Here is a 24,403-nt window from a genome sequence, read left to right as displayed (position 1 = left end):
AGACATTCTCTTAGTTGAATACATGATGAAAACAGTGAAAGAAGTACGCAGAATTCTCTGCTAGAGGCGGGACTCCCATGCTTAATGTTTGTATATTGTAGCAGCTATGGCCAGGCAATTAAACTTTGATTTTGCACATAACATATCTTCTAGGTAAGCTGAAATAGTATAATTAAAGCTGAAAGTGTCATAAGAGCTAGGCTGTTTACTTCTGCTTGAAGAAGGCAATTACAAATCTCATGAAAATACACATCCAAAAATAACCTGAAGTGGATTTTAAAAATGTAGGGTAATGCACTAAGCATGATATTTTTTGCTAAATTAAATTTATGAGCTCACCTTTAAGAAGAAAGTGCAAAAAGCTAAATCCAAATCCCATTACAGCTGGCCCAAAGAACCAACTCAGTACAAATGACCCAGAAGAAGAATGGAATTAAAATATTCAAGATGAGACGTAGTGAAACTGTATAAAAATGAAAGTCAAAGAAGTGCAGTTGCGAAGTTGCAAACCAGGAGTATTCTGACAACAGTTAATTGCGTGATTAGAGCTGATGGGAATAGTGGAAAACAGGCAGGTTCTGAAGATGTTATTCTTACCCGCCACCTTGTTAAGTTTGCATGAGTGGAGATGCAAGGTGCTGTGGAAGAGAGAGAGATTAAGATATGTTAGGAGTATAACAGTTAAGAGTAGGCAATATTTGGGTTGTGTTTGTGGAAAAATGGCATTGAAAGGTACATTAAGTTGATCAGTTGAGGCAAGACAGTAGATCTGGGAAGGCTGTGACTTGTAAACACCAAACAACATCCTTTCTCCCAGTTTTTGTTATTGGGTGCATGCCAGGTAACAGGCGGAATTTAACTTTCCTTTTTTTTTTTTTGGTGTTTGTGGGATTTGGCAAGTATCCCGTTGTGTCCTGAAATACCTCTTAAGTCCATTTTCATTGCCATGGTGATGACAGGAAAGCTACCAAGCCTACCTGAATGACTGGATGAATCAGTCAGAAATAGATGGCAGAAAGGTTAGAAGATCACCTGCTGAGCAATTGAGAACTCCTGCAACTCACAGCTTCTGCTGCTAAACTGCTGTTGTTCTCAAACTTCTTCTGAGATCTATATCTGTTCTTAAAGAAACTTGAAGCTTTAGCTTCTCTGTTTCTTGAAAAGAGGAGTTTTCTGTTGGTTTTTAGGGAACATGGTTCAGCAGAGAAAGAACCCTCTTTTACTTTGTGTTTTTCCAGGCTACATGTTATGGTTCTTGTTTCCTACAAATTGTTCTAATGCACTGCTCATTTATCCTGTATTTCCTTACCATTGCCAACGTGAACTTGACAGTAGACATAGAAGCTTGTGCTTCAAAGATACTTGAATTCTTACAGTGAATCTAGTGAGACTGTCATTAATTTTCTTTATCTACAGCTTGCAAAAGCATAGAGCAGAAACTTAGACCTATCATTGTTATTTGGTTTCTGCTGGAAAACTCTTTTCCCCACAGGACTGAACAAAGGTTACCTCTAATGAAAACAGAGGCAATAGATGTCCTTACTGACTAACACAAGTGGGTAGAATATCCTTTGGAAAGTCACTGATTTTGACTGCTGCAGTTAGTGCCACCAGTTTGGAGCTTCTGTTTCGGATAGTAGGGCCCACTTGAGCTGATGCTCAAATTAACAGTCCTTCTTTTAACACATATTAAAGGCCTGTGCTCTAACTTCAGGCTTGAGTACTTGGCTACTGGTAATGTAATTTCTGTGACTTAACCACAGCTGCATTAAATGGAGCAAACACAGTAGGGCATCAGTATATGCTACGAAAGAATCAGCCTAACGTCTCCTGTGTTTCGCTGGGCTTTCAAATAGCACAAACATGTAATATCAGAACTTAAATGCACAGAGTTAACTTTTTTCTTTTTTTTTTTTTTCCCCTCCTGTTCACATATATTGCAGGCATTTCTGGCCTACCTTTGAAGTGCAATTAGTAGTTCCTCTAGCAAGCAAATCCTTCATGTAAAGAAATTGCCTTTATTCTTTTTGCATGGGTCTTTTAAGAAAGTTTTCTGGACTATAGCAAACCTTCTGGGACTGTGATAAGGTAGTATAATGCAAAGCAGCCAAGGAGTTGTTCTAAGTGACACACTGGATGGAGCAATTGGGGGTATACCACATCCCTCAGCAGCTGCTTGCTGATGTATTTTACCCTTCTCTCTTGGAGTGGCTGCATTAAGCAGAACTTTCTCTTAGAACAAAGTATCAGTCACTGACTTTTGTGAAAGTTTCTTTCACTGTTGGCAGCTGCCGAGGACTAAACATATAGTCTGTGTAGCATTTTGTACAATTGGCATAAATATTATGACTGCTGATAGCATGGGGATTCCTTATTATACAGGGAAAGAAGGAAATTTTCTTTTGACACAGCTATGAAAATTAAGGTATACTGGTATGTAATCTTGATTCCCATGAATTTCCTCATTTCTTGTAAGCACAGCTTCTCACTGGATATAAATTTGCAGTTTGGTGCTGACATGTTCTCAACAGACTGGAGAAAGTAACACCAGCTTATACAGAGATGACTCATGAAGCATCTGAGAAGCTGGGAATGCTACTCCAAGCTCCAGTGCTGAAGGCTCTTCTGCTCTTGAGCTGTTGACTTAAGCTTTTTCCCCTCACTCCTCCTTTAGGAGAGGAGGAGTTCCGTAACTGACTTTGGGCACATGAGTTTATTGTAATTTCAAATGTATGGGCTTCAAAACAAGGAAAGTTTTCTAGGTGCTTTTCTAGAAAGTGGTGCCTCATCAGTTTCAGGTTGCTGTGATTAGGTGCCAGGAGTTTCTCATTCAGGCAAGGCACTTCCCTTGAAGCTGCAGAACAGCATGAAAAACAAACAGCTGATATCCCAGAAGTGATGGAAGAACGGAAGAGGTAAAGGTATCTCATCTGTGGCTCCAACAAGGGAGAGAAATGCTGCATTAACTAGTATAGAAATAAACTTTAGATCCTTCTTTTCCTTTTTATTCCTTAATCCTGGACAGGGGCTGAGGATGGGTCAGCACTTTTCCAGAGCACATCTTTCCTCCCTGAATTGTATTCTTCCAGTAATTTTTCTTTTCTGATCTTTTCCAGGGTCTAGTGGCCTGCTCCTCACCCTTGGCAAGTGACAGACTACCCTTTCCCTCCAATTTTCTTCCTGCAAGGAATTCACAGTGCTTGCTAAAAGACACCTAAGAGTGCTAAGCTCGAGGTGTGGCCCAGGAGTCACTGTTAGATATATAGATGTGGTGATTTTAGATAATGAAAATGCTAATGTGATTCATCAAAAGGTTTTTTGTTTTTTTTTGTTGTTGTTATTGAGAGTTTTTAGGTTTAAAGACAGCAAATCACACAAAGAGTTAATAAATATTAGTTCATTTCAAACCTGAGGACTCAGTGATGACACAGAGAAGATGTTGTGTAACAAGATCAATTGATCAAAAAGAATGGGAGGAATGGCTGTTTTCCATTTTCCAAATCTATTCCTGATGGGAGGCTAAAGGAAATTTTGCAAACTAAGTAGCTGAAATTGGAAGACTAGAGGAAAAAGCATCCAGTTAAGAGAAAAGGGAGCTTATTTTGTGATTAAGAGCCTAAAGTAAGGTTGTTGTCTCCAGGAAAGGAAGACATTTGCTGCCATAACCTCCACCACCTTACATGGATGACTCAAAAAATCAGGATGGTAAGCCTCTGTGTGGAAAGAAAGTTCAACTGCCCCAGAATAGTAATATAGAGAGAGACCTGCCCCTTAAGAGCCTATGTGGTCATGGCATTGAAAGAGGGTATACTATTACTAAAATTTAATAGCTGGGGTAAGTTTAATGAAGTCCTGAGTACTAAAAATGCAAGTACCAGAACTATGATATTAAAAGAATCAAAGCTAGGTGTGCTCTAAGCTGTGTGCACATACAGATGCAGTGCAGTTACACAGATGCGCCAAGGAAAATAGAATTTTCTCTTATTCATAGAATCATGGAATGGTTAGGGTTGGAAGGGACCTTCAAAGGTCATCTAGTACAACCCCCCTGCAAGGAGCAGGGACATCTCCAACCAGATCAGGTTGCTCAGAGCCTCATCCAACCTGGCCTTGAACGTTTCCAGGGGTGGGGCATTGCTCTCTGGGCAACCTGTTTCAGTGTTCTACAACTCGCATTGTAAAAATTTTTTTTCCTAATATCTAATCTAAATCTACCCCCCTCTATTTTAAAACTTCATCCTATCACAACAGGCCCTACTGAACCAGCTTCTCCCCATCTTTCTTGTAGGCCCCCTTGAGGTACTGGAAGACCACTATCAGGTCTTCCTGGAGCCTTCTCTTCTCCAGGCTGAACAGCCCCAACTCTCTCAGCCTGCCCTCACAGGAGAGGTGCTCCAGCCCTCTTATCATCTTTGTGGCCCTCCTCTGGACCTTCTCCAACTGGTCCATGTCCTTCTTGTGTTGGGGGCTCCAGAACTGGATGCAGTACTCCAGGTGGGGTCTCACCAGGGCAGAGTAGAGGGGAGAATCACCTCCCTCGACCTGCTGACCATGCTCCTCTTGATGCAGCCCAGGATGCGGTTGGCTTTCTGGGCTGCAAGCACACATTGCCAGCTCATGCTGAGCTTCTCGTCCACCAGCACTCCCAAGTCCTTCTCCTCAGGGCTGCTCTCGATCCATTCTCCGCCCAGCCTGTATTTGTGCCTGGGATTGCCACGTATTCATGGCAGAAAAAAGTACATTTATGGACTGGTAGAAAATAACCACCAGATAGAAAGATCTTTGGAAAATGTAAGCACTGAAACAACATTCTTGCGAATTCTCACATGCCATAAAAACAGAAAACCAGCACATACTGGAGAATACAAAGGGTATGCCATGCCTAATTACTTCATACTTAGCAGCAGTTCTCTTGACTGTGCAGTTAAAAATGAGAGGGAGGAGGGAGAGAAAGCAGAGCTTACTACTACTAAATGTGAGCTTTCATTAGGAGTTGGATGAAGAAAAGGATGTGCCAAATGGGTTCTGGTTATAGAAGCGATCTAATAGTCTTCGTATGTTGTTAACAAAATGAGGGAAGATGAGAATCTTATTTAACAGCATAGTAGTCAAGATCCAAATTATGTGATGATTTTTCATTTAAAGCCCTTAGGGAAACACACACTAAATTATACTTTTAAGAATAACAATTAGTTGCAAGCCTAACTTACAAATGACAATGTTTGTGGGAACTGCTGCTCTCAAACAAAGTATATAAAGAAGTGGACCAGGCTATATTAAAATGGAAGAAGCAGAAGAAATCTGTAAAACATATTAAGGTAAATCCGTAGCGCCCCATACACCTGGTAAAACAGTGGTCATATCTGGTATGAGATGACCTCTGACCAACAATGGCTGACAGTTGTAGAAGTGATGGGCGGGGTGTGGGGGACATCTCTACAGATCAGCTTGTCCATCACAGTGTCCTTGAAGAGAATCAGCTATGCCCACAACTTTCCTGGCAGATATGTAAGCAGTTTTTTAATGTATTCAGTGAGGAAGCTCCACGGTGCCAGGGCATGTCCGATTCTAGTCCGATTTCATTATCCTCTTTGACCTCGTGAAGTCTAAGCTCTATCTGTCTTCCTGCAGTTCAGAGCATGCCTTTCTTGTTTCTCTATGAAGATAAAGAGTAGCAACATCAGAAAAATTGTAGCGTTTCACTCTTCCTGCCACCTACTTTTATCTTTTTTCTTTCAGCCCAGTCCTTTCCCTTGTTTCGTATAGGTCAGGTTTTCACTGTTTTGCTGTTCGATTCTGGTCTTTCTAAGTGATCCTCATCTTCTTGAGCAAGGAGCTGCTAGAGCGTTACAGCTGAGTATAACATGGGGATTCCCTCAGTTGTCTTGAGGACAGCACTCCTATTTTTGTAGCCTGTTATGCTGTTTGGCTATCCTGTAGCTGTATGACATTGTTGACTTAGTTCAGCTTGTGATCTGCTGTGGTTCATAGATTGATTCTGTCAAATTCTGAGCCCATTGTTCTCCAGCCTGAATCTGTTCAGCAGATTATTATTGATTAGGCATAGTACTTTGCATATGCCTTTGCTGAACCTTGCCCTGTTTTTCCAAACCTCATTTTACAGTTTCAGTTTGTTTTTAATTCTGTTCCTGCCCTGCAACGTGCTTGCAGATCCTCTGCTTCTTCATGTATGTTATGTTTTCTAGGTATCTTTCCTATGCCAATATTCAGGTCACTAGTTGAAATATTGACCAAAACCGTTTCTAGAGGAACTCTGCCAGATAGTTGTTTGCTGCCCTATTGTAATAAATAGATATATCTGTGTTACTTACAGAGCTTTGACCTACTATTTCATAGTTTAATTTTGGGCACTACTTCAGGAATTTGAAGATGACCATTAATTAAGTAGTACTTGAAGATAGATACAGTTTTTAATTTGCGAAGTATCAGCTCAAAATAAATATAAAAATTGCAAGGATATGGGAATGGACTGGATCATCATTCATTGCTGTTATAAACCTTCAGGTGTTTATAAGTGGATTTTTTACCCCAGTTTTAAGCAAGTCTAAAACTAACCATTTTTAAAAGTGGTTTTGTTATTTGTCCTCAGTCTGGAAAGCTTTATTTTTTTTCTTTTTTCATTGACTTCCAGCTTACAGACTAAATTTAGGCATGACCTGTATATATCTATTCTTGTGCTTAAGTTACTCATCTGTTTCTCCCGCACATTTGCAGGGGAACCAGCCTTCCCTTTTGCTTCTGTAGCTTCTGGTTTCCGAGTAGGAGATAAACTTCCCACTCCCGCGGTCATCCCAGTTACTGTGTTTTCATTGACATCTGTTTGCCTGAACCAGAAAAGATGGCTGGCTTGTACACAACCTCCCCACTGCTTTGTACAATATCGTAAATAATTGTCTAGACTTTGTCAGGCAAGATATTTCCAATATTATATTTGTGTGTTTTGCAGCTGTGTTCTGTGGTTCTGTGATTGACCAATATATATGTTTCTCTTCCTCTCCAAATGATGAATTGTAAAATCACAAAGTGGGGAGATATGTATATGTCAGCCATGGATCTGAATAAATCATATCGTCCCTAGTGAGGAACTGTGGTGCTCTTTGTCACCTGCCAAACACAGGAAAAAATCCGATCAAACAGAATCCTCCTTGCCAGAGATACATAGTTTAAGACAGTAAGTGATTATTTGGCAACATGCTGGACCCAATTTGATTGATATTTGCAGAATGAAAAACTCTTGGGAATGAAACATTGGCAAGTCCAGAAAAGTATCAGAGCTACACCGTGAAATCCTGCCAGAATAGCTTGTTGTGGAAATTCTTGTGGGTTACATGATGGTGTACGATGGAGATGAGCTTGTAAAAGGCATGTTACCCCGGCAGGATTATGGATTATATAGTTCTAAACAAACTAAGAAAGAAAAAAATTCACAGCACAGACTCTTCCATATAGAAGGAATCTGCTCCCAGGCAGAGAGCATGCTTCTAAATGGGGGATAGCCATCAACCAGGAGCCATTTTTGGTCAAGTTACAGTTTTTCTCCTTTTTTTTTTCTGCTTTTCAGAGATGATTTTGTGCCAGCAGGGAACAGGCCTCATTTATGTTTGTCTTCCAGGGCCAAACTGAAGTTCTAGAGATGTTACAAGTCACAAATAAAACCTTTGCTACGTTCTCTTGTTCGTTCTTGTTCAAACTGGAATAAAACCACCTGGTTTTGTGCGCAAGTGCTTAGTGGGCAGTGAAAGTGTTACAGAGTAGTGCTGTGTGGCTGAAATTCAAGCCTAGAATTGGATAATATTCTCCTTTTTAAAATATTTAGCTTAATCAATGGTTGCATGTAGCCTCCCCTCTGGGTAAACCTAGAGAACATTTTTGTCTTTTTTTTAGCTTTTCTTTGTAAAGCATATTAAGACAGTAACCTGATGTCTTAAACAAAAAATAAAATGCATGTGTCACACCTCTAGAGCCAGCAGTATGACATCTAGAGCATAGAGAAGTAATTCTTACAAAATTTTTGTTCACGTGAACAGCCTTTATTCAAATAGACTCATAAGGATGCAAGGTCTTGCTGCGTCAGTTAGGAGATCCATCTAGCCTGCCTGCCTATGGCACTGGTGTTAAGTTACTGTCTGTGGCAGAGAATGATCAAAACAACCATCTGATGCTTCTCCCTTCCACTGTTTTCAACTCAGGGAAGTGCTTGAGCTGGATATGGTTTTCAGATTTTTTTTTTTTCCAGACACTTGTCCAGTCTTTCAAACAAAAGTAAACTTTCAGCATCCATAATAATCTTTGGTGAGGGTTTTAAAAGTTTGCTACTTCCTTGCATGAAGAACAACCTCTCTTTTGCTCATTATTTACTAGATTTGTTTGATGGGTACTGAAAGAGATGCTGAAAGTCAATCTCTGTCTATTCTTCTTATGCCATACATAATTTTTTAAGATTTCTGATCATGAATCATAGAATAGTTTGAATTGGAAGGGAAATTTAAAGATCATCTAGTCCAACCTCCCCTGCAAGGCGCAGGGACATCCCCAACTAGATCAGGTTGCTCAGAGCCTCATCCAACCTGGTCTTGAATGTTTCCAGGGATGGAGCATCTACCACTACTCTGGGCAACCCGTTCCAGTGTTCCATTACCCTCACTGCAAAAAATTTTTCCCTTATGCTAGTCTGAATATACCTCCCCCTATTTTAAAACCATTACCCCTTGTCCTATCACAACAGGCCCTGCTAAAGAGTTTCTCTCTGTCTTTCTTATAAGCCCCTTTTAGGTACTGGAAGACCACTGTAACATGTCCCTGGAGCCTGCCCTTCTCCAGCCTGAGCAGCCCCTACTGCCTCAGCCTTTCTCCATAGGAGAGGTGCTCCAGCCCTCTGACCATCTTCATGGCCCTTCTCTAGGCTTGTTCAGACAAGTCCATGTTGTTATGTTGGGGTCTCCAGAGCTGGATGCAGTACTCCAGGTGGGGTCTCACCAGGGCAGAGTAGATGGGCAGAATCCCCTCCCTCGTCATTTTGGCCACACTTCTTTTGATGCAGCCCAGGGTGTGGTTGACTTTCTGGGCTGCAAGTGCACATTGCCAGCTCATGTTGAGCTTCTCACCCACCAGTACCCCCAAGTTCTTCTCCACAGGGCTGCTTTTAATCCACTCTCCACCCAGCCTGTATTTGTACTTGGAATTGCCCCAGCCTATGTGCAGGACCTTACACTTGGCCTTGTTGAACTTCATTCAACAAGGCTGAGGTTCGCATGGGCCCAGTCTCCACTGGGACACAGTTCTTTGAGTGTGGCTATCCAGCCAATTCCTTATCCACCAAGTGGTCCATCTGTCAAATCCATGTCTCTCCAGTTTAGAGTCAAGGGTGTCATGCGGGACAGTATCAAATGCTTTGCAGAAGTCTAGGTAGATGATGACAATTGGTTGTCCCTTATCCAGCAGTATTTTCCCCTAAACTGTGGCGTGCCTAGATTGAAGAGTCCTAGCTTACTTCTCTATTCCCCATACCATATCTTTGGTACCATATCTTTGTCCATCCTTCTTCTCCCACTTGGAAACTTTTCCAGCTCTACTATATATTCTTTGAATAGAGTGGACTAGAACTGCACATAGTACTTAATGCAAGGTTTGCGACACTTTATTCTTACAGTGCTATGTTCTCTGCTTTATTTTCCTTACTTATTGATCATGTCTAGTATGTCACTTGCTGTTGGGACTTCTACCGAGCTGAATTTCCATGGATTAGTCTGCCATAACCCTGAGATCATCACTCCTCTGGTACTGGGCAGCTCAAAACAGCTGATTTTAGTGTGAGGTTAGGTTTGTACATCAGTTCATCTATGTTTGTCTACATTGGATTTCATTTGCCATTTTATTGCCATCTCTCAGTTTTGCATGGTCCTTCTGCAGCTCACACACAGCTAGCTACAGTCTTTACTGTGTGTTTGTTAACAGTAACATCTACACCTGATAGCTCATTCTCTTTTCCATGTGGTTTGTTTTTAAATGAAATAGTGTAGATCCTAGAAGAGATTCTGCCGGGGATGCCAGCAGAACACCAGCAGGGGCTTCCATCCATTATGAGAAGCTAATTGCTTTTTAATAAACAAATAACTAATTACCCCTAAGCTTTGTTTTCAGTCTTTTACTGATCGCTTGCTTCTGCAAAGACCTTATGCCATGGCTTCTTAAATTCTTAAAAGCTCTTGGTGATGGACAGTGTCAAAAGCCTTTTGGAAGTCCAACCAGAGTATGTGATTCTACCCATCATTGTCTATATGCTTGAGGTCTTCAAAGAACTTTTCCAAAGCAGTATTTTTTTTTCATCCAAGTACCCATTAATTCTCTTACTTCTTTAGTTTATAGTCATTTGCCTACTAGTGACTTGCAAGTCCATAGTGCTTCAGATCTCCTTTTAAAAATTGACATCATATTTGTATTCCAGCTGTCTTGAAATGTGAAAACTACTTTTTAGTTGAGAGATTTCATGCCACTGCCCTTATTGCTTTCACTTAATTTACTGCATGTTTTTGTTCACTGGACTGCAGAATATTTGTACTCCAAGTATCGTATCTTGAGTAACCCATCCAAGCTGAACTGAGTTTAGCTTAATGCTAAACTTTGAAAAAAAAAAAAGATGCTTTATGAGTATGCTGGGCTTCAGTGAGCCAACCATGAATGAACAGCAATGGCAGGGCTTTAAGTTCCCCCACTTTACTTGAAAATGAGTATCACTGCAGGAATGGACTGCAGATTAAGCTCTGTTTTCTCTTGAGCAACCAAGGCCCTTCCTCCACGAGGAGCAGTAGTTTTACCAGTTGGGGTGCAGTATAGCCAATGTAGACACCTGAACAGTGGTCTTACAGCTCAGACTAGTTTTTTTTTTTTCTGCTTTTAAAGAGAAACACTTCTCTCACTGGACCCCAAAGAGAGTCTCTGAAATTTAGCTCAGCAAAGTATTCTGTTGCAGTTTGTATAGGCCTCAGTAGCCTTTAAGCCTTCTCCAGGCTGAACAGCCCCAACTCTCTTAGCCTGTCTTTTTCCCCATTGTGAGCCAAATCATTCCCTTTGGGTCAATAGCACAACATTAGTATGATTTTATTCACACCTGTTTCAAGTACAAGGTAATTTCCAGAGAGGACATGTATGACAATATCTGCGATTTCCTTGGCACTCTTGACACATGCCCATCTTCGCATTGCTGTAATTACTCCTTTCTGCCTGTCTGATCAAGCACTACCTTTGCTTCAGCTCAGGGAAGTTTAAATATCTGTTGTCACTGAACGGACTCCTCCCAATAATTCTTAAGCCAGTGCATAATGATCATGGCCAACTGACAAATCACAAAGCCTGGTAAAACTTATAACTGGAAGTAAACAGGGTCGCTGAGACAAGTTAACCACCCTGTGACCTAAAGGGGCTCTGGACTGTGTTGGCATCACACGTCTTATCAGTAAATGGTGCCACCATTGCAACAGACTGCTTTTTTGGAAGCTTTCTTGTGGTTAAATACCATTCTCATCTTGTGAAATCTGGGTAATTTCTACTTCTTGTCTGGCAACTACAAATATTAATCTGACACACTTAACTGCACAGCGACCAATTCTCGTAGTGGCTGGAGTCTGTGTTGATTTCTTCATGTTTCTCATCTTCTAGGACTTATTTGACATGAAAACAAATGTTTCAAAATAAAAATCCAAATGCATTTATAAAGAATACATGGTTTTATCCAATTCATTGGTACCGTTCTAGCTGACTGGCTTTTCCCTATTTCTGTATTGTGGTATTATATATTTAATAAACAAATGTATTAAACAAATATACAGTAGAAGCATTTCTCCTTTCTCCAAGAAAAATCTACTTTCAGGTACACAGCAAAGCATTTACTCAGCTCTCATGCTGTAAGATTCTGCTCTCCAAACAAGAAGTCCGCTAAGGAATGTTCTTTAAATGTGTGAAATGGACAATATTTGAAAGCTGTGACCTATTTTTCATTTGTTTTAGTAGATTTAGATATTTCATCATTAATTGGATATCAGTTCTCCTTGACTTTTCTCTGTAGTCTGAAGTAATTTAGAAGCTGGTATATGAACCTAGACATTAGGATGCTAACTTAATCTAAAACATAGGCTTCACTGAGGTCTGGATTAAAAAAAAAATTGTTTCTTCATTAAGTGCTTATTGCAGTTCCCATTAAGTACAGCGGAAAATCCCTGTGATTCCAATGAAATTGAATCTTAATCACTCTTCTGGTACTATGGAAGTTGGTACAGCAGGAGAGGCCTGCATATATTTGAATTAGTACTTCACGGTTTTTTTTGCTGTTGTGATTACAGATCACATAAGGGTATTATTGCATGACCATGCTAGAATTAACAGTCCTTCAGTTTGCTGTAATATTTTTTTAAATTCTCACTAAACATCAGTTATGATGATGTTGATGTTTTCTTTCTTATTATGTTTTGTTTTCTTTCTTATTACGTTTGAATACTTCATAATGCAATCGTAACGGTTTTAAAATAGAGGGAGGTAGATTTAGATTAGATATTAGGAAAAAAATTTCTACAATGAGGGTTGTAGAACACTGGAACAGGTTGTCCAGAGAGGTGGTGGATGCCCCATCCCTGGAAACGTTCAAGGCCAGATTGGATGAGGCTCTGAGCAACCTGATCTGGTTGAAGATGTCCCTGCTCCCTGCAGAGGGGTTGGAGTAGATGACCTTTGAAGGTCCCTTCCAACCCTAACCATTCTATGATTCTATAATTCTATGGTTTTGGGAATTATTTCTTGGTCTTGTTACTCACTTACTTATTTTTTCTTTAAGTGTATCTTTAGATCCTGTCAAAGAGGGATTTTTTTTGTTATACTATTAAACTTGAGAAACTATAAATAGTTGAATAGTTGTTACTCTATTTGTCTTATCAAAATCAATGAGATTACATGTGAGTATGGAGACTGTTCATATAAATAATGGATACTGGCAAACTTTACACAAAAAAGTATAAATTACTGTACAGCTCTAGCATCGACCATGTAAAATAGATGAGTGTATCAGTATCATGCCTGGTTCTGGACAAGTGGCATTATTCTCTGTATCTGGTTAAGCATGTTGTACAGAGTGGAAGATCAGACTTTGATATGGTACAAAGTTGAGGACGTATGATCTAGGTTCACTGTAAAAGAGCATTGGATTTAGTACCTACACACACACTACGCAGATGAACTTAACTCAGTCCTAGATATTCCCATGAGTCACTTCTTTATTACTCTTCAGTAAATTATATTGGTGATAGAGGAGGAAATTGCTTAAATCAAGTCTCATGGGAAAGTCAGTTAAATGAAAACATTGTATTTGCTCTGACCAATAAGAGCTGAATTCAGATTTGTAAGACAAAGTACAGTGTGAAAAGGTTTATTGCTGGCAATATAAATGTTCAGTGGAAACAGTATGACTACTGTAGGTCACTGCATTAGTCATTTTGAATGTTATAAACTCTCTTGCTATTAATGTGCTTATGAGTTTTATATTGATGTTTAAATAACTGGATAGAGATATAACACTGTATCTAACTTGGTGCCCAGTTCTTAAATCTTTTACTCATACACTTATCCCCATTAGGTTTGATTGCCCTTGATTTATGCCTCTTAAATTCCATTAGCTTCAACAGAGTTATTTCTGACTTATGGTTTTGTAAAAGAGAAGGGACTTGATCCCACTGGGACTGGGCAGATATTTACAAGTTTCAGGACAGGGACAATGGTTATTAAATATTTCATGATCGAGATTTAAAAGGAAATGAATATGAACATTTTTTGCTGTGAAACTTCTGTGGCTGTAGTTTGTTAAAAAATAAACCTATTTCTTAACTACCCTTTATACTGTTTGCATGATTGAAATAGCTGTGTCAGAACTTTCTCAAGCCTCATTCTTATGCTATGTTATAATCACATATCAGAGAGTACAGATTACAAAGAAACAATAATCCTTAGAGTCTGGAGTAGCTAGTAATGTGGGGAATATGGCAGTTCTACTTGCTACTTAAATAAACATTCGTGATACTACATGGGTATCCATCCTCATTCTCTCATCATTTTACATTTGTCCAGTGATACAATATGAAATATGATTGGAAGTCAATAAAATAGTGACAAATCTCATTTCAGGTGATGCAGTATATTATATTTTAAATTACGGAGTAGTGAGTTAGGAAAGAGGAAAAAAAAGATGTTGGAAAGCAGTAGTAAGTTAGTGGAACCCTCAAAATTTTAAAGGTATTTGTTTCCGATTTGATGGCTTTATTATGGGGGCTGTTTACTGAAGTAAACATTTCCATATTACCTAAGAGCTTCTTTGCAGATACAAACATTTGTTATGGCTTGAACTTGCCATGTGTGGTGACTGTGTTGAAGTCACTCGAAATGTTGCAGAGGTTAAGTATGTTCATACAGCAGAAAATAAATACACTTTGTTGTGCTCATTTTTATTTACAGAAATAAGGTGGTGACTCATTTGGCTTCACAAAAAGGGGCATGAACTACCAGTTTACATTGCACTGCTTTCTGTATTGAAAAGAAACAGTAGAAAAGATTAATGAGAATGAAGGCAGTAATTGATTTCCTTTTGAGAATTTTCATGAAATGTGTAATGTTGCCCTGGAACTGCAAGCCCATGGTCACAGGTTGCTGCGCAACCATCCATTGCTTTATTTGATGGGGACATGAACTTGCCAGATGCCTTGGTGCCTCCTTAGGTGAAGCTCATGGTGACACCAGGGTTGCAATTTTTAATGCCCACCGTTGCACTTGTCTTCTAACATTTTTCATGATAGATGTAGAAATGCCTTTCTCCACCATCTCCCACCAACCCTTTTAGGCTAATACCTGCCCTTCATAAAAAAAAACCTTCTTCTCCCCAGTAGTTAAGGTCTCTGTGTTCATTAATTTTTAGCTACTTTTTAAAACATTGTTCTAATAGTCACAACCTGTTTATCAGTCCTAGAGAGAAGGTGGATGAAACTCTTCCTCATGGACTTTAAAAGAAAGATTTCAAGTACTATCATTGGATTTATTTCAATTTAATGTTTGAACAATCAACATACTGTCCAGACACCTTCCACTTCTTGTATTTTATTCTTTCTTAACTTAACTGAAGGCATATTTTTATGCCCTCATCTCTAGGGAAGTGGTACCACACAGCAAGTGTTCAGAGAGTACCAATCTGCAGCACAGTTCAGATTCAAGGAGGGCTGCTAGCTTTTGTCCTCCCATAAAGATTGATGCATGTTCTTGTCTCAGAGCTGCGACAGAGAAAGGTAGGAGCTAGCCTTAGTCTCTGCTTCAGTCTGCTGCGTAAGTTTTGGAAGGAATGTGTATTTACTGTGGTCTTGTGTGACCTGTGGTATATACGACACATTTCTCTTCACTGCTCATCCATGTAAGACTCAAATATCATTTTGACTTGATTTTTATTCAGGCAGCTTTTTGTTGGCTTTATTTACCTTATGAGTGTCTTAGGGATTTCTCTTTTTGTTATTTGGCTTGAGTATTATTTTTTCCCCTGCACTTTCAGAAGTAGCATTATTTGTAATTAAATATAATCAAAGTGTATTTTTATTTTAAAGAAAATCAGCAAAGCTCTTTCTCCTTTCGCAACTCAGTTAATAAGGCACAAAGATATTCATTCCAACATCCACAGGATTTATATGAGTATATAATACAAAAAAGATGCCACAATCCTCTTTGGAAGGATTGTTCATGATGTATAGTAGGGTAGATTAAATTAATGAATCTTAGTGTGATTTAGCATGTATTAGAATAAAGCTATGATACAGTTCTAATTTATATCTTTCTAATATCTGAACTTATTTTATAAATTCCTATTGCCTCCTGAGACCTGTGACCTCTTTTATGACTTAGTGCTTTCCTATTCTTGCAAAGGTAGTTCTACTAAAGCTTAGTTGTGTCACATGACAAAACATTTTTTTTAGATTAAGCAAAACATTTTATGTTGTTATTTGGTTGTCAGTTTTTTTCCTCTTTTTTCCAAGTAATTCCACATGGTAAATAAGGTTACCAAGAGACCACTAAAGTACTAGAATCTCAAAAAACAGAATTTCATTTGGCAATATTTGTTTCAAAATACAACTGTACAAAGTAACTTGTATGCAGCAGGTATGATTTAGGAAGCTTTTTCCAATTTACCTGAACTTTGTAAAATTTATAAGCCAATTATCAGTCACAGAAGCAACTTGATTTGTTTTCTATTACTACATATATTTTATAATATATTTAGAATAGAGCATTTCTCTATTTAGAGAAGTAGAATTTTGGAATTCTAAAAATATTTTAGAATAAATCTAACTAGGGATTTAGAATTCTACATTTACATGCAGAGTTCAATTTTAATTAAAGTTTAATTATAGTTTAGAATTGGAACACTAAATTTGTTTGGATTATATTCTGGCATGCAAAGAAAGTCTTGAAAAGAAAACCTATTAGAAAAAATATTTTTATAGAGGTAATCTAAAATTAAATATACCAAGACATGTAAAAAATTTCCACTGCAAATTGAAATATTCTTTTTATATTCTTTTTAATCTGCATTTTTACTTGGTTTAGCTACAGTAGTATTTTCTGACAATTTTAAAGCTCCCTAATAGATACATAAAAATTCAAATTCACATTAAAATTTATGAAGTGACTTTGAAAAAAAATCTCAGCCTTGATACCAAATTAGAATGGTATCAAGAATTATAATTGATCTCAGGATTTTGTTACTATTTTATCCTATTAACAAAAGCACATGAAAACTTAAAAGACTTAAGCTTATGTTTATTTTTCCAGTGAAAGAGTTAATGTGCTACTTTAAAGCAAAATGCAGCAGCATGTAAGCAACAGCAGTGACGTTATCTGAAATAACATAATACACAGCTACTTTGTTTTAATGGCTCTGTTATTCATTCTTGACATCAACTGTTTAAAAAGGCAACCTGTACTTTCCTAGCTCAACGTAAGTGCCCAGACAAAATTTCTCCGTTCAAATAGCTGAAACATGAAGGAAAAATACAAAAGAAGCCCCGAGGGGCGTATGTTAATTCAGTAAGGTGATGTGTTTTTCTCCCTATTTAATCAGGAGAGGGAATGTCAAGGGTAAAGTGGTAAACTGTTAGCACGTTCCTACCACGTGAAGAGATACAACCTGATTTATTTCTATGGGAATTGTGATGTTTCTGCTGTAATAGCCATGTGTTTTAATTTATCTGCCTGTTTTAGGTTGGGTTTTTTTTTTTTTTCATAGGCAGGTGGTTCAGAAGGGAATTTCCTTTTCCAGCAGAACTATCTCGTCCTCTGGACCAAAGATTTAACAAACTGAGCAAGAACTCTTGATTACAGTTGAGGTTGTTTTCCATCTAGGAGACTAAAAAAATATTTCAGGAAGGAGGCCTGCACTTAAGGCCAAGCCCACCTTGTTCAGTGTGTCACTGTTCAGGAACAGCAACGCTCTGCAGACATATCAGTTCCCTTTAAAACAAAACTGACGAGAAAGGAACGTAAGAGAAGCAAAGATATGAACTGGCAAGTTAGGCTGTTCCTACCTCAAACACATACATAGATGTTTTCAGAACTTGAGCTGTCAAATTTCTGTTAGCTAATTGGGCTTAAAATAGAGCTGAGAACTGGGTTACTTGGGCATTTGAGCATAGCTGGAATTCAAGCTTTCAGAGTAGTCTGGGTTGTGTCTGAGGTGACAATCTTTGTTCATACCCACATCACCTTGGTTCTGCTGCTGCTTCGAATTCTTTTAGTTGACTGAATTTGGGCACATTAGAAATGCAGTTTTTTCCCCCCATCTGGTAGATATTCCTGTAATGTGCAGGGTCAGAGCCTCCATAATACAGAGCCTAAACATCATTATTTACATCCTTTAGAGTAGTCATCACAGCAGTATTATCTTGCTACTGCAGCTTAAGACAAGACCACAGCATTCAGTACTGCCAGTGGTTTCAGCTTTTTAAAAAAATGTTACCTGCCTGTAGTAATCCAAGAAGTTATTTTAACTCGTGCAGGGTAGTGTAGGGTATCAGCCCAGCAAAGGACTATTAGAAAGCTTAGATATTTGGATAGAGGCCACTTCTTCAGAGTTGTAATTTTAGTTTTTAGGCTGAGTAAGGTCCAGAGAGCCTGTGCTTCTCTCTCCTAAATCTTTAAATAGCTGATCTTTGTGAGAGGCCCAAACTGTCCAAAACTGAACGTCATCCAGCCTTTCCGCCTCACTGCATTGTGCCATAAGTGGGCAAACCTTGCTATTATTTCTTGTGAATGACACATAGCGGGTGAAATTTCCCATTCTGATGACAAAAAAAAACCAAAAAAAACCCCCAAAAAAACCAATAAAAAACCCCTTTTAATTAGAGGGTATATTTAGGAGAGAAAGAGCCCCCATCTCAGTCTGCAGGTCAAACAACGGAGCAGCTCTACAGCTGTCCTCATGGTGGTTGCTCCCCCAGCCTGAGCATGATAGAGATCTGCAGTGCTGACCCAAGAGGGGGATTTTGGGCAAGAAAGCTGGAAGTTCAGAAAGTGTCGTCACAACTGCAATATCTTATGGAGGAAAAAACCCACCCTTCCAAAAAAAACTCCAGTACACAGTTTTGCTGCTTGGAGTACAAGTCAAGTTCAGGTTCCAGGTCTTAGATGAACATGCCCTTTCCAGATATGGGTGCTTTAATTTGAGTGGGTCAGTGAACATCTAACAGCTCCTGCGGGGCTTTCTTGCCCCTAAATGCTGGGATCAGAACCTGATTTTAAGATGTTTAATACTTCCTAAGTCTGGAGGGACACAAGAAGGAAAGGGAGCGGCAGTGTTCTGTTGTATCAGTGAACCTGTCTTTACCTGTGGATAACTGGGAGTCATCAAGGATCAGAATTAAGGGCTACGGGCTCACCTCCTTCATATTCGTTACAGAGTGGTGTGCATCAAAGGAGCAGAAGCAGTATTGTAACCTTTGTCAACATTTGCTTCTGTCAAAACCCTTTGTGATACTAGGTTGGCTTTATAGGGAAGAAAGCTGCAGTAATACCAACACATTCTGTTTCAACCTTTTCAGACTGAAATGTTTTCATTTTTTCTCTGAAACTTGATTTCCATGGTACTTTGTATAATGTGACAATATTTTAAACATTTTAAAGTTTGAAATATAGCTGATGTGATTTTGTCAAAATTAGATGATAGTAAACCTGATTAACTTTCTTAATCTCTGTTCTTGGTATTTCCTTCTGTCACTTTGGAAATTTGTTGCAATTCTGAAAGAAATAAAGGGTCAGATCTTCAACCCCGTGTAAAATACATTGCTGTACCTGTCTATAACAGTTTACGTTCCAGATCTGCACAGGGATAGCAGATCTGTGCTTCTTTGGCTCTTCTAGCACTTTTATAGGGTTCAGGACCAGATTTGGACCCCATCTGCCTTCCTTTCCCAATCTATTTAGGACCACAGTCATGAAAGGCTGGAGAAACAGAGACCCTTCAATATATCCACCAATTCACCAACTCAGCAGCGCATTGTTTTCCATCCAGCCCACTGGGAGAAGTGTACTTTGCAGCCAATGTCTAGATTATTCTTCTCTTAAAAGAAGTTTATTTACTACATAAGAAACTGTTGGGAAGACATCTCTTGCTTTTCTTCCCATTAGATTGAATAATTTCCCTGCTCACGTTCTGTTACGTGGATCTTTCAGTTGTCGTTTCAGAGCTTAGTTGGATATATCAGTTTGGTGATCTTATATATATGTCTTTAACGTCTAGTAATAGGCAGCTTTAGCATTTGTATATCCTTACAGAGTTTATGAGGACACTTACATGCAGATGTAGATTAATTCATTCAGTAATTATGTCCTAAATTATCTTCATATTGCCCTAGACTATAAAACTACGTATGGAAGAGAATATTTTCCAAGTACAAGCTTAGAAAGTTTGGTTCTTATTTCATATTATCTTTAAAATTCATACCTTTTCTCAACTTTAAATAGAAAATAAGACCTAAAAAATATAATATTATTGTAAATATGTGGATGCTTTGGTTTTCTGGGATTCCACTGTGATATTGTAGGATTTTTACTTCCCGGAACTATTTAATCCTTGAATAAACATAGTATGGTACTATTAAAATGTGTATATATCTCTCTAAAGTGTTTAGTGATGAAGATTACTTCTAAAGAGAGTAAGTCTCCCCTGTCCCCGCTATCCATTTTCCTTGCTTTTGGCCAGACAATTTCTCAGGAATGTTCTTCTATTTCTTCTATTTCTTTTTAAAGAAATCAAGTCCTTCAGGTCAAAAAGGAGATTACAAAGATTTCCCAAGGATAAAGCAGTTAAATTGCCATCAGTCTCTAGGGTAGTTAGCTCTGCAGTCTGATGTTTCTGTCTTTGCATTGCTTTTGCTCTGAGAATGCCTCTAAGACATAGTAGTTAAAAGTATAAAAAACAATTTAACAAGAACATCCATAATTATAAGTTTTATTATGCTGTATTTCATGGTTTAACTGTTCTCCAAGTGGTGCAAGGATTTGGAAGGCCTAAGCAAATTCCATTTTTAATAGTGCTGGTGTTACCTTGCTGTGAGAGGCACTGGCAGTTAGTGAATACGAATTAAATTCTGTTTAAAAGATTTGAGATCATTTTATTTCATTGACAGTTATGAACTGAAGCTGTAGATCTCACCATTTAATTAACTATTATTACTAATAATTGTTATTATCTGAAAACTGATGGTGCCTGGAAGACATGGCATTACAATTACCACAGTTATTTCTAAGGGTTTAATTCTGTCTCCTGAGCCCAAGATCTCAGAGGGAGTACAGCTGTCAAGCGTTACAAAGCCTCAGGCTGTTCCCCTTTGGCTGGAAGGTAGAGCATGCAGATTCCTCCCATCTCCTCTGTGGGTGGCTAGTACTGCCAAACTGTAGGACCTCTAGGAGTGCAATTAGGTCATCTCCTAAATTTGCTGGTTTGCATGCCCTCAGAGGGGTCAGCTAGAGTTTACAATTAGTAAATAAATAGATATAAATCCTCAAACTGGTGCAAGACAAGACACAAAGAACTAGGTGATACTGTGATCTGTTTAGCACAAAACAGGACAGATGTTTGTTTTTCTTAAAATATTACTTTTCTGCACATGAATATGCAGTTCTTTCCAGTGCTAAAATACAGTTACTTGCTTAAGCAATAACATGACTCTGCATAATAATCTCATTAATTTCCCTTTGGGCTAAAATCAAGATTGGAAACTGCTTTTTATTCTGACACACTGTGTCACTAAAGGACTATGCTGGTCCATGGACAAAGAACTGGTATGTGCTCTGGCATCTCCTCTGGCAACAGATTTCAGCCCACAGAGGAGCATGTGTGGGTCATCTCTGAAAGCCTAGGGCCCTGCAGCTCTTTAGAGTGTCCACAAGAAGGCTTCGTTATATATGTTTAAGGAGTGTTTATTCGTGGGCATGCATGTGAAGATGTGAGACTGGGCTCATCCATGCTACAGAGTTGCACCACTTCAGCTAGAGTTGCCTTTCAAAGAGAAGGCAGGCATGAAAATTATTATCACAGTGCTAATATATTTTAATTAGGCTTAGTCAGACCAATTCCTATTTAATTTATGTTAAACTAACTCAGTTTAAATCAATATTGGATTTTTTGAAATTAGAGTTTTTGAATGTTGCTCCATCCTCTCTAGTGATTTCATTCAGATTTATTTTCAAAACCAAGCCTATTTTCTGAGATCACTTTGAGTTTCAACTTGAAATGATGGTAAGCTCAGTTGTCCCTTTTTTGCTCATTATTAATGAAATTTTAACTAGATTACTAAGTGTCTTACAAGATTTGCAGTGCAATAGAAGGTCAAATTCCAAATGAGTTGGAGAGACATTCTCCCTAAAGACAAGGAGGCTGAATGTTTGTTTCTAGGTGCGTGAAACTAAAGTTTGAAGTTACAAATGTGTAGACATTAATGACTCGGAAAGGAAAATTTCTTTGTCAAATTGTGAAAGCTGTCCTAGTTTAATATTTACATTATCACTGTGTACTGATAGGATGAATAGGAAGTATTTTTATGGTTCTATTATGAAATTCCCAATTTTGCTTGAATCGATTTTGAACTCTAGTCATTATCCTATGAAGCTACCATTTCCATCTTTGATTCTTAAATTTATTTCTTGCCCACGTTTGGCAGAAAGAGAGGCCTATTCTTGTTGTATAGTCTGATGCTGTGAATGTACTTTTTGCAATTTAATTATATAAATAACCAAATCTAGTGCATTTTACAGTATATTTCCTTAAGCAAACTAGATGGAATGCTTTTTAAAAACCATATAGCCATTTGATGATTTTTGTATTTACCATTTGAAGACAGTTTGGATATAGATTGCTATAGAATTACTTAAAGTACTGCATATAAATTAAACATTAAAAAGGTAGATACAGCCAGACTAAGCTGTTCAATTATAATCTTTGGTTATGCAGTTACTGCCTGAAGGACACTCCATCCATTTCATATCATATATCCTTCTTTTGAAAGATGATCAGGGGCTTCACCTAACATTTCAGCACACAGGAAATTGCATAATTTATAGACTTTTAGAAATGAAAAACAGAAAACTAGTTTTCATAAATTAAATCTCCCTCTCTTTTTTTCTTCTCTCCCCTTACAGATTGGAACACTGAAGGATTACTACCACTTCTACCATAGTAAAACAATTAAAAGGTCAGTTCTCTCAAGTAGAGGTACCCACAGCTTCATTTCAATGGAACCAAAGGTAAGAAAATCCACCTATGTGTCTAAGGCAAAAGCCTTTGCATTTTTTATATGAAATATCATGCCAGAGGACATTCACCTGAATGGCATCTAGCGTTACAAGAGCTGACACACTATCTGATTGCTAAGGTTCTGCTTCCCATTAAAACGAAGCAAAGACAATACCATGCTATTAAGTACGTGCTGTTCTTGGAACATAAGATACAATATTATTCATGGGAGGAGTACAGGAGTTTTGTTAATGCACTAATCACTGTGCTGTATTTCTCTGCAAAACCATGTGTGTAACATTCATGTCTGCAGATCTCCTTCTGTAAATCAACCAGCTTTCAGAATTAAGATGAGCAGAGGAAAGTTTCACTTGCTTTTTTCTGGTCTTTTTCTGGACTTGATGTATGAGGGATTAAAATAAGAATGCTCTTTTCTGTGATTCTTTTGGCAGTTCCTACTGATCTAAATTTTGAGATCTATTTGAAAAATGTCACATCTTTTGGGTATATACTATAATAGGTAACTGGCAACATCATTTAATTACTGATTTATAGTTAAGTATAATATTGTCTTGTATCTGTACCCAAGACACACTTGTGTTTTAATTCTTTAATTTCAGTGGTTGGTAGCTTCGTCACTGACTGTAGAATTGGATTTCCTCTGGTTTTCTTTTAGAAAGGAAGTCTGGGGAAGATCCAGCTAGCTTTTTTATGCTGTTCATGCAACCCACTCTCCCGAGCAAACTGCCAAGTCCCTGGTGTTTTTCATGGTGATAACAGAGTCAAGCCTTTTTTAAGTCCTTGAATAATGACTTTTGTCTTTAAAGGATTTGTCAGGTTTTACTTGACAAAGAATTTATGAGAACTAAAAGTTATCAGTAGAAGACAGTTTGAATACTGTAGATGTACATTGCACAAGTTGGGCATCATACAGGAATGCTTCTGCAGTCTGGAAAGTCATATTTAGGGCTGAAGTTCCTCTTGAGGATGGGACAAGACTAGGGAGGTGCACAGAAAGTGTGTTCACCCCTGTGTTGATACGGCTGAACTGCTTTACTCTTTAAGAGCATCAGCAGCTCTGGTGAGCAGCATATTTTGGGGATTAGTGTGATTGGGATCAGGGCCCAGATCTGTTCCCATGAGTGCAGAGACCACCAATCAAACAACAAGCACTGCATTTAAAATAGGCGACACTGCAAAAGGAAGGGAAAGTGTTCACATCTGCATCAGTCCACTCTCTTCACCATGTGCACAAAGGTGGAGTGATTTACACACAGTTGCACAAGTTTGCATGCACTTTGGTGGCACACCCAGCATCCAGATACCCCTTCTGCATCTCTGGCAGCCAGCCCAGACTACTGTGGTCATAATCGTGGGAGAGTCCAAGGCAGAGCACAGCAGAAAATCAGAGCCATCATTTATTTTCCAGAGCTTCCTATGTTATACCATTTAGGTCTTGTCCCCAATCTGTGCTGCTGCTGGTACAGAATTTCTGAATCATTGTTAAATATCACTTTAGTATTTAAAAGCTCTAGTGAGGGTTGTCCAAGTTACTCAACCCTGGTAATGATTCTGCACCCAAAG

General features: G+C 38.5%; 1 protein-coding gene across 2 annotated transcripts in view; it reads left to right on the top strand.

The window, feature by feature from the left end:
• PCSK5 (proprotein convertase subtilisin/kexin type 5) overlaps positions 1 to 24,403 on the top strand; it is a 260,397-nt gene that overhangs the window by 3,154 nt on the left and 232,840 nt on the right. For both annotated transcript variants that reach the window (XM_086770052.1, XM_086770051.1), the window contains exon 2: positions 22,726 to 22,830. In XM_086770052.1, the coding sequence (XP_086626178.1) occupies positions 22,726 to 22,830 (105 nt within the window). The remainder of the gene's footprint in view (positions 1 to 22,725; positions 22,831 to 24,403) is intronic.

Source organism: Chlamydotis macqueenii, chromosome Z (assembly GCF_036417535.1).
Source record: "Chlamydotis macqueenii isolate bChlMac1 chromosome Z, bChlMac1.mat, whole genome shotgun sequence".
NCBI lineage: Eukaryota > Metazoa > Chordata > Aves > Otidiformes > Otididae > Chlamydotis > Chlamydotis macqueenii.
Note: the sequence above shows the minus strand (reverse complement) of the source record. Positions and strands in the feature narration are given on the sequence as shown.